At 41.3% G+C, this 11,345-nt stretch overlaps 1 protein-coding gene and 1 long non-coding RNA gene across 4 annotated transcripts in view; one reads left to right on the top strand and one right to left on the bottom strand.

The window, feature by feature from the left end:
- SCYL2 (SCY1 like pseudokinase 2) overlaps nt 1-11,345 on the bottom strand; it is a 126,245-nt gene that overhangs the window by 50,989 nt on the left and 63,911 nt on the right. For all 3 annotated transcript variants that reach the window (XM_085882900.1, XM_085882901.1, XM_085882902.1), the window contains 6 exons: nt 9,218-9,343; nt 6,764-6,940; nt 3,302-3,424; nt 2,903-3,016; nt 2,655-2,787; nt 145-263 (listed from right to left, as the gene is read on the bottom strand). In XM_085882900.1, coding sequence (XP_085739026.1) covers nt 145-263; nt 2,655-2,787; nt 2,903-3,016; nt 3,302-3,424; nt 6,764-6,940; nt 9,218-9,343 — 792 coding nt within the window. The remainder of the gene's footprint in view (nt 1-144; nt 264-2,654; nt 2,788-2,902; nt 3,017-3,301; nt 3,425-6,763; nt 6,941-9,217; nt 9,344-11,345) is intronic.
- LOC147026962 (uncharacterized) overlaps nt 1-11,345 on the top strand; it is a 39,350-nt gene that overhangs the window by 6,869 nt on the left and 21,136 nt on the right. The window lies entirely within an intron of this gene.

Here is an 11,345-nt window from a genome sequence, read left to right as displayed (position 1 = left end):
TTGTATCTTGGATTTCTGTTTTATTAAACCTATGGGGTGATCCGGGTCATCCCTACATAGGCAGTCTTCCAACTTCCCGATATGTTTGCATGGATGTGCAAACAATACCACACAGCGATAACCAAGGAGGAAAGTCCCACTTACCTGGCTCAGATTGAGGCTGCTTTCAATGCTCAGTGGTACAAGGTGTGGTAAAACCTTTCCAGCCAATATTTCTTTTGTAATTCCCAGCTTTTTGTGGCTGAAGGTGCACTTGTATATTCCTGTATACAAAGATTAAGGAAGGAGATGGGGGGAAACCATGTGAAAATGTACCTTTGCTGGCAAACAGGCATTGGCATTGGAACGAAAGGGGCACAAGTCACAGCAAACAATAAAATAAATAATTTATTTCTCATGTTTGAGTCCAGCAACAACTTTTTGGATACTATGGAATATGAGCGTGCCAACGTCAAAATCCTTCCCCAGAACAATATAAATTGTTCTGAACCATCAAAAAAATCATTTTCATTGATAACCGAAAGCAGCTTTCCTCGTGGTTTGTAGGGAGGATTAAGAGTGGACCAAATTGGGAGTGTGAATGTGAACGCATGAAGATGGGAATCAAAAGAGGGGAGAGTTGCTCAATGACTACACCATCTTTGAGGGTTCAAGGAGAGATTGCACAAAATCAGAGAGAGGTGAAAACACAGGGCACCAAACTGAAAAACGAAAACCTGGACGTTGGTTCAACTTGAACAAACATTGTACATTTGAAATAGCCAGAGGTAAGCCACACATATAACAAGTAGCTGCGTTTAAAGCACTTTGATATGGGTTTACTTCTAAAATTAAAATTATCCTACCAACCCCTTCCTAATATTTGTGATTCGGCAAACATTTTAGAATTATCGTCATATAGTAGGTTTGGATTCGTCTGATATTCGTGAATCATGCTCCAATTGCAACGAGCATCAACAAAAGGTTTCGTTCTTCCAATTCAATGACAAATGGGTTGTGCCATACAAGCTGTAGTTGAGCACTTCTGGCAAAAACGAAACAGAGCAGGTCACACGAGTGACCAAATTGAATGATTTCGCCAATAACGATAACAAAACAAGATTAGGTATCCGTTATGAAAAAAACCCCCAAAAAATCAGATTTTTTTTTTTTTAAGGTCCAGCAAAGCAATAAAGGTGGTTGCGATTCTCACTTTTCATAACTTTCGGTTTATTTTGAAGAGTGCTGAGCACACCATCTTTGGTATTGAAAAACTCACACAGCATTGTGTTGACGAGTGTGTTGGTTAAATCAAGCCGGAATCTATCAGATAACTCAAAGCAACTCTCTCCCAGCATCCTACTGCTGGAGACATCAATGCATCAAGTTTTCCATTCTACTCCCACAATCAAAATAAACGACTGGGCTCAAAGAGATGCTCAACTAACATGCAGACACACGCACACACATCAAACAATGACAGTGGACCGAGCTGTGGCATATAAGATCCAACACTGTAAAATACAGGAGTCAAACTTGGGTCCTCAACATTATCAGAGAAGTTCGATCAAAATAGCAAAGCCATCTTTCATAAATGTTGGAAGAAATGTTTTCAAAGCAAACTGGAAAACATTTTATATAATACTACATGACCCATGAACCTGTTTGGTTCCCGTTGTGACAGCGGTTGATAAAAAAAAAAACATTTCAAAAAAAAAAAAAAGATAGCTCCAGCGAACTATACCGCTGAGGTTGTTTGCATTGATCAAATAATCCCAAAGAGTACTTGACTGAATTGTGAATTGATTTTTTAATTTTTTTTTTTCGTTGCCCGATTTGAACGAAACTTGATATTGCGCATTAATGTGAAAAAAAAAAACAACGGAGAAAAGAAAGTCGAAGAAATTATTGTGCGTAATCTTCCAAACACAATTTTATTTATTAATGAACATGGAAGTATTAGATAAAAATGGCAATGTTTATTTTATGCTTAAAAAATAAATCGTTCTTTCTATACTAAATGTTTGAGATTTTTCAATAAATCATTTCAAGAAAAAAATAAGATAGCTCCAGCGAACTATACCGCTGAGGTTGTTTGCATTGATCAAATATTCCAGAAAAGTACTTGACTGAATCGGGAATTGATTTTTTAATAATTTTTTTGTTGCCCGATTTTAATGAAACTTGATACTGCACACCACATGCGATTGGTGAGTAAGGTGGCCCTAAAAATTTTGCGCTATCGTGTACCGTTTTGGCTGTATTTCGGGAACATACATACATACAAGATGAGAGTTTTAATAATCTATAGATGTACAAGATTATGGAAGAAACAGGAAGAATAAGAAACAGAGGCTGTGTTTTTAACTTCAGGAGAAAAACGAAATAGGCAATGTCAAAATGTGCCGCCGAATAATTACCAATCTTTACCATTCCAGACGTACACATCAAAACTGGAGATTGAACATGATAAAAGTGTTGAACATTTAACCATGGTACAAATACAGGATTCTCTCCCACATCTTCCTGCAACTAAGCCTGTAATTTAGTTTATTAACCCTTAAAGGACCCTGAGCTATCAGTAAAGCAGAGCTAAACTCCCCACCCCTCCTCCATAAAAAAATACTTACTTCAAGCCAACATCAACCCTCCAAAATCTTTCAAGAAAGACCTACCCAAAATGGCCATGAGTACAGCTGGTTCCTTGGAAGGTATCAGTTGCAAAAAGGGTAGGACCTCATCTAGTACAAACCACTTTTCAAGGTATTGCAGCAACTTCCCCATGCAGACAAGTGCATTGACGCGCACCTGCAGCATTTACAGAGTGGTACGGGTGCAGCAATTATTCACTGGTCAAGTTTACTCTGCCAGGTGCATTGCATGTGCAATTCAGAAACAATCCAGGAATCAAACAGGCGCTTACAGCGAGAGAACTGGTTTGGAGGCAAGCATTCTTGATCCTTGGAAAAAGAGAATTCTTCATGGATGAAGATTCAATCAAATTTGCAAAAGTTGGAATAATGTTCAAGCACAGCTCCTGAAGGGAAAGAGGGGTAAGGAGGGAGGGGAGAGTGGTGGAGAAGAAGTGGGGAGGGGGGTTGGATGGGTGGGAGGGTTTCAAATTCCTCCTGTTGATTTGTTTGCCTCAAAATCCATGAGGCAGTAAGCAAAAATCAATGACAATAGAATAACTCAATTTGTGCACGAGCAACGGTAGCGATGACAGCATCACGCAACTCAAATTGCATCACGCAACTCAAATTGCATCACGCAACTCATCACGTTCAGGATGCTTCAAAGCATCCTGAACAAGTGCTGGTACCTGAATCTGTATGGATGGCGCTTCAAGAGCTCGAAAGATCATGGGCAAGACGTGCTGCTTAATATCCTCTGCCGGAGTCTTTGTGAGCAGCAAATCCATCTTTTGCAGGAAAATCAGCAAAACCTGTCCAGCGGGATAAATTACTATCACGATGCATCAAAATAAATCTTCTTTATCAAAATAAATCCATGAGTGCAGCTTCTTTATCTCCTTTTCTCTACAAAGATTGGGATTCGAGAGATTTGCATGGGCAGCCCATAAAAATGTAAACAGCAATAAAAATAAGTTGCTCTTTTGCATTAACCAGTTTAGATCAGTCCAAAATAATGGGGTGAACACAGGACAGTTTTAACTTAGTCTGAAAATTCATCTCGTGATACTGCAGCTGCCAACACCACACTCCCCTTCTTTTCCCAACCACTGACCCTTAACAGACGCTCCTTCACAACCCCAGGTCTGAATCAAATGTACTGCTTCGATTTGTTTATCAGCTCCTTATGTCAGTCATTTATGTCAAAGTGTAATGTCAATGTCTTTCGTGCAAAAGTGCTGTTCAGTAAAGTGATGTAGAAAACAAAGAAAACCTGAACAGAAAAATAAAACAGGGATATCACAAGGTGATTTGGGTACAGGTGAAGGCCATTTAGCCCATCGTGCTGCATTATTATCCGCATTTTCTTACTGCAGTGTCGTTCAAATTAAACAGATAACCACAAGCAGGGAATTTGGGTTGGATACCACGACATAAAACTACACTCTTTTTCAGAGAGTGAAGTATCTAACATCTACCACAAAAATGCAGGATATTGCTGGTACCCAAACAAAAGAGCCAACACTTTCTTCTTTCAAGTGCAACCCCATTGGGGATCACACCTAGACTAGACAACACAATGGCAACCCACAAACAACAATTAAAGAGAGGACAAGTTATAAAAGTAAATTAAGCTTCTTGGAATAAATCAAACTTATTTGATCTTTCTTGCGTATGACAAATTACAGCTCACAAATCTAAGTCGAAGTTGGACAACCAAGTCACAGCACTGTCTGTTGTTCGGTGAATCGTCATAACTCCATCAAATTTCCGTCGGTGACACTCATTAACATTGTGATGAATATTCTGATCTGGGTGACCACGGTCACATGCTGGACTGTCTTTGAAATTCCATTTGTGGAGGTGGTGTGATGTCCATGCATGGAGAGTACGGATCCTGTTGAGCACAGACCACTGTTTCTGGGGGAGATCGAAAACTGGAGGCTCTTCTGTTGGATCACTCAGCAGGTCTTTGTTAGCAATGTTGTTATCTGTCCAGAGATTGCACCATTGGTCCTTTGTGTTAAACCCCGCATCACTCAAAACATTTGCAGAGCCCCACAAAGGTTTGCGTGACTCGAGTCGCATATTTGGTAGATTCTGCAGGTAGTCATGGATTGGAAGATGTGGATTGGTTTATTGCGATCAAACGCTCTCAGAATTTTTACCTTCCGGCGCACATAAGCGGTTGGGATGTTCGACAAGCCTGGGAGCCACTGCACAATTGTTGATTTCACCGTACCGCTGATTATTAGCATCAGCGTTTTGACAATAACACTTATTTTGACACAGACACAGAAAGCGACAGACGTACAGAAAACGCAGATGAGGAAGGTCACAAGTGAAGAAACAAAACACAGGGAGGAGAAGGAAGACTTACCATGTGGCTTGCCTTCAAGATAGCAAGGGAGGGAAACAATAGGTGAAAAGGAAGTTCTGACAGAAGTCACCAACAATGCGGAGCAACAAGTATAGAGGCTAGAGCAACCATGTGGGTTGAAAATTTTCAGTGACTCTTTGCAACTCCAAAAGTAGCTTCCTAAAAACTCTGATCAATACAACTATACTGTTGCATGCTCTTGTGGGAGCGGGGAGGCACACGATAAACCCACGGGGTGAAAAAAGGTGACCATGTCCAAGACTGCGGCAACCACACTCAAAATCATGGAGCCGGTTACGGCCCGGATTGGGCAGCTGGAGTAAATAGGCAGTTTAACTAAATACTAGTGAGATAGGACTTGTGCCACATTAGTAATAGAAAACTAACTAAATTTGCAATTTACCTAAATCATCCAGATCACCGTATACCTGTCCTTAACGAAGCAAATACACAAAAGCAATAGTTCATCAAAATGCATAAGTTATAAATCTCCAAATTCTGAAACAAGGGAAGCAATTACAGTATGTGGTCACATGGAGACATCACATCGAGCACATGATGATCGACTCAACAGTGGAGTGAGCAGTAGAGGCAGTTGCAACCAATTTGTTTCCAAGGGTGAATAACGCTTCGCATAATGCCTTGAAGACAACAGTAACAAGAACACTCGTTGCATTTGAAAACTACATAGTAGGTGTTGCCCCATGATATCAAACAGATATGTCACTAGGGAGGGGTTGAAAATGGTTAAAAACAAAACAAAACAGGAGGAACACATACGAACTACACATGAGCAAACTTCCGATTCAGTCAAAACGTATCAAAATAAGAATGGTGCAGAAAAGTTCAAGACCCATGTCAATTGGATGCGATAAAAATGTCCCCAAAGGATATAGTTTGTAAACTAGAGCAAAGCATGTAGTCGTACATTTATAAAAGTCGTATCTTTACTTCCGCCACCAAAGGTGGATGGCGCTTATTATATGTTTTCAACCCTGTCTGTTTGTCTGTCTATGAGCAAGATTTCTCAAAAAGCTGTGTATGGATTCAAACGAAACTTGGTGGACTGGTTGGGTATGTGACAAAGAAGAATTGATTCAGTTATGGTGAAGATCCAGATCCAGGTCCAGATCCGAGAATTTTTAAAGTGATTCTTCACCATTGAGCGATTGGGCTAAAATGACGTCTCAAAAAGTTATGGACGGATTCAGATGAAACCTAGTGGACGGGTTGGATGTTTGACAAGGATGAATTAATTCGATGTTGGTGTGGATCCAGATCTGGATCCAATAATTTTTAAATTTGTTTCAGTGATTATTCACCATTGAGAGATGGGGCCAAAAACGACATACACTGCAGCATGATATTTCAAAAACTTGTGGACGAGCTATGACAAAACTAGATGGATGAGTTTGTAAGATGGCAAGAACAAGCCGATTCGATTTTGGTTCAGGTCCAGATCCAGATCCGGCCTATCAGTGAGATACTAAACCTCAACTGTTCAGCCTGGCAGAGGTATGTGATCTAACGAGTGCAGTACTACTTTCTCACTGAGGCGTAAATACAACACCAAATCCCACAAGGAGTCTTTGTGTGAGGGTAGTTGATGTGTGACAGTAGTCTTCACGTTGATGGTTCTGGACATGGAAAATGGAAAATTGCTGCACTGTTGTGAAGCACAAAATAGTTAATAACACATATTTAGAAACACATTTCTCGAAATAACGTGAAGTTAAAAAGGATATCTACAAAAAAAAGAAGAGAAGCAAACCTGAATGGGCTCTTGAAGCTTGAAGATGGGAATGAGTTCAGGGAGCACAAGGTGTGTGTACTCAACACGGGAGCACTCCTCAGAAATTAACAACACGTTAGGCAGAACAAAAGGCACCATGTTTGGATTTACAAACTCCGTCATAAGGCATGGCAGAACGCGCTGCTGAACCACTCGCTGAAGAGGAGAGGGTGAAGAGGGGATGGGAGGGAGGAGAGAGGGGTTCTATCATATGGAAAGCAGATCGACTTTGTTGTGCTCAACATGAAAGATCATTTATTTTATACTGTTAGGAGGGGGTTTGGGCAGAACTAAAATTATATGAGGAACATTTTAATACCCATCTTACGTGGCTCTAAGGGTGCACCTTCTGTGGGAAAGACCAAGTAAGGAAGATCATACCTTCTGGAAGATCATTATTGAGCCAGCTGGATTTTCACTGACAATCTCACACTCTCACTATGTCTCTCTGAAAGGACAGTCTACTTTCTCAACAATCCTCTTGAAGAAGTTCTTTCATTCAAGCTTCTGGGTCTCACGATCTGACATGATCTTTCCTGGGAAAGCCATATTTCCAACCTGGCCTCCAAAGCCAGTCGCCGACTGGGAATCCTCCGTCATGCAAAATCCTTCCTCGGCACACCTGAGCTCCTGACCACATACAAAGCTTTCGTCCGCAGCCTGATGGAGTACTGCTCTCTCCTCTGGGCCGGGGCTCCTGCCCCTCACCTTTCTCGGCTTCATGCTGTGGAAACCAAGGCATTTAGGATCATTGACATCTCCCGCAGTGATGCTGAGTCTTTGGGCTTCTCACTCTCACACCACAGGCAGGTCGGTGGTCTTTCTGTCTTCTACCGTGTCCTCTCCAGTCTCATCCCACCATGTGCATCTACCCTCTGTCTGTGATATGTCCCCACCATATTTCCACAAGGCGCTCAAGGTCTGCCAGCAAACCCCTTCTGGTAAAACCACCAAAATCACGAATCGCTGCTCACCTTCACTCTTTCATTCCTCTTTTTCCCCCACCTTTGGAATAAACTCCCACAATTTCTTCAATCCCATTCTTCCCTCCAAGCCTTTAAAACAGCTGTTCACCACCACCTCATATCTTCCGCCATTCAAAATCTCGATCTTTTCTACCCCCGTTAATCCACCCCAAACCCACCTCCTTCAAATTCGCTGCTTTCCTTCCTGAAAGTCCCTGTAATGTCCATCTTGTATACCCCGTGTTCCCCGCCCTATCCCTCTCCCTTCCACAGATCTCCTAATGTCTCTGTTCCCCACTGTTTTGTCCTTCCCTCTCCCGCCCCTCTTGCCTCCTGTTGTGCATTGTGTGTTAGGTCTCATACGAGCCTCGACAATGTATACAAAAAAAAATCCATAGAAACATGGTAATTCTCCTGAGCCTTGCTTCTTTTTGAATTCAATCTTCAGCTGGATCCCTGCCCACAATTTTTATGATGCCAGTCCAGTGTCCTCACCACAAGGACATCGTTTTGTAATAACTAATATTTTATCTACAAGAGTAGTGTCATGCTAATACATATATATATATATATATATATATATATATATATATATATATATATATATATATATATATATATATATATATATATATATATATATATATATATATATATATATATATATATATATATATATATATCGGCACGCCCCTTTCTTTGTTCCACCATCAGATTTGTGTTACTGCATGCAATGAAATGAGATTTGGCACATATACTAATGATATTAGTGTCTTCCTTAAAAGGCCCCTCAAAATTCATTTTGATGCATTTTCACAAACTCCAACAGATTCCATTCAAATTCGGTACGATTATGGCTTTTGGTCCAACTTAGGTCATTGGCTATAAATTTTTTTCATAACACTTCCGATATTCGAAAAAAATCGATAAATCGATATCCCTTATGGGATTTTACATTCAAATCCACTCAAGTTTAAGGCCTACGGGGGACGCAAATTTCCACTTTGCCCCGGGCGCTGTTTATCTCCGCTACGCCAAGCTGTTAGGGTTAGGATTTGGGTTAGTGTTAGGGTTAGGGTTAGCTACCCTAACACTAACCCTAACAGCTAACCCTAACCCTAACAGCTAACCCTAACTGCAACCCTAACCCTAACCCTAACCGCTAACCCCAACCGCTAACCCAAACCCTAACCGCTAACCCGAACCCCTAACAGCTATTCAGGAAATTTGCAAGAAAGCCCGGGCAACGCCAGGCTTAATTGCTAGCCCGAGCAATTCCGGGCATTACTACTAGTACATATATATGTATATATATATATATATATATATATATATATATATATATATATATATATATATATATATATATATATATATATATATATATATTGTAAATTATTTCCCTTGCCAGTTCCCATGATCGCTTTCCTCTTGCAGTTTTTAATGTGAGAATCAGGGAGGGTCAGACCTTGGGTAATTGTGGCAGCACTTTTGGCAGGCCTTTGAAGAACTGTGATTTTTGCAGGTTGTCACGCTGGAATAGTGTGTCCAAGTACTGCAGAGTTGCAGCACCTACATCTTCGAAATAAGGGATCTGTGGGTGAAGAATGGCATGTACATGGACACCGTTAACATTTTACAATCGCCCCTTGGTGCAATCGTTTGGAAAAATTTGCAACAAGACAAAAAGATAAAATACTATTACTTATCAAAAAAGGCAAAAGTCTTGTGTTGATAGTCGACTCATGATCATTGTGACCCTGGCTTCAAATTCCGTAGATTGTTCAAATTTGTGGATTATTTCAACGCGGCTGTCAAGGTTCAAGGAAGAGCCAACGACAGAGAAAGGACATGTCACAAATTGACAGAAGGGGATACACGCAGACACAGCACTCAGAATGGGCAAGATTTCAGAGAGTACAACACCGGTCCAGAGACATGCAGGAGGAGATGAGATGTATATGTGGCACTCCTTAAGGCTTGAATGGTGGACTGTACAGAGAAGAAGAGCTGATTATAGTGAAAAGAGGAAAGGGAAGCACATCCGAGTGGATGTAAAAACTTAGCCTCAATCTCGGCAGGCCCACAAGGTGAGCGTGTATCAACACAAGCACGTAACTTGCTGGACATGGGTAGGGGAGGATGGCCGAATGTGAGGGAGTGCAAGATCAGATACAATGGACAAAAGACCAAAAGGCCGTCAAGCTGTTTGCGATGTTAATGTGATAGGTGCTGGATCTCTGCCTTGATCTCTTTATTTGTTTTATCCCACTAAAATATGTCTCCACTCTCATTTCATCACCTATAACACGTCTCAACTCCACGACTTCGAGTTCGAAAAATGCCAGGTGGGATGCCAAAGTCGTGGTCCAGTAGGAAGCAGAATTTATTTGTACTATGAAAAATGCTTTGTAGGCTGTGAACTGAAGGTGCCACAGACAAAATACCAGTTGGTATTGTACAATGGACACGAAATGTGGCACGTAGTTTTCATAAGACAAATTATCACCAAGTGAAAGCTCATTAGATTTAAGCGGCTCAATCTCTACAAGAGGATTGTCACAAAAACGATTTCCAAGTGGTTTTTCTGGAAAGAAAGAGTGAGGAAAAGAGATTTCGCTTGGTTGAAAGACCTGTTCTAGGTGACAAACAACATTCGCATCTTGGCTCGAGACAAGAGAAGATGAACTGATGCATCAGGTGAAGAACTTGTGAAAGGAATTCCAGGAACTGTAAGAAGAGCTGATTATAGTGAAAAGAGGAAAGGGAAGCACATACGAGTGGATGTAAAAACAGCCTCAATCTCAATGCTACTCCGTCTACCCTCAAAACCATCCATGTGCAGCCAAGTGAGCCTTTAAAATTTTCTCGCAGAGAAAATTATTACAAGGAAATTATGTGCAGGAGGCCATTCGGCCAATCATGCTTGCACCACACCAATACCAGATTTAATAAATGCGTCAATACCCCTTCCCTTCGTGTGCAGCCTTTTGTCTGCTGCACTGGAAATCATTTTGCCATCCTTGGTAGGATGACAGGCTGAGTCAACCCGATGGTGCAAATTCAGTGGGAAACGGGGCTTGACCTCAGGACCCGAGGATCCAAAGCCACCACTCAAACCGCTAAGCCAACACCAGGTTCAATACATATATTGTTGTCATTTCGGAAACACCCTGGGGAGTTGTATTAAACACGTAAGGGATTTCTCATTTAGATATTTCCAGAGCAATTCCATTTGGTTAGATTTCCTTTCCCCTCAGTGTGTGTGTGTGTGTGTGTGTGTGTGTGTGTGTGTGTGTGTGTGTGTGTGTGTGTGTGTGTGTGTGTGTGTGTGTGTGTGTGTGTGTGTGTGTGTGTGTGTGTGTGTGTGTGTGTGTGTGTGTGTGTGTGTGTGTGTGTGTGTGTGTGTGTGTGTGTGTGTGTTCCAAATCCATCCCTTTGTAATTCTTCTCTTTCGAAATTCCCTCTCTTCTTCTATCCCTTCCAAGATCTCTCACCATCCCTCTTAACCCCTCCCCTTCTCCACACCTTCAGAGAGCACAACCATGCACACAAAGCAACATGCATGACAAAACACACACATCACATTACAATTC

This window comes from Eptatretus burgeri, chromosome 5 (genome assembly GCF_056783735.1).
Source record: "Eptatretus burgeri isolate ZD-2024b chromosome 5, Ebu_testis_v1, whole genome shotgun sequence".
Taxonomy (NCBI): Eukaryota; Metazoa; Chordata; class Myxini; order Myxiniformes; family Myxinidae; genus Eptatretus; species Eptatretus burgeri.
The sequence above is the reverse complement of the archived record's forward strand: the minus strand, read 5'-3'. Positions and strand labels throughout refer to the sequence as shown.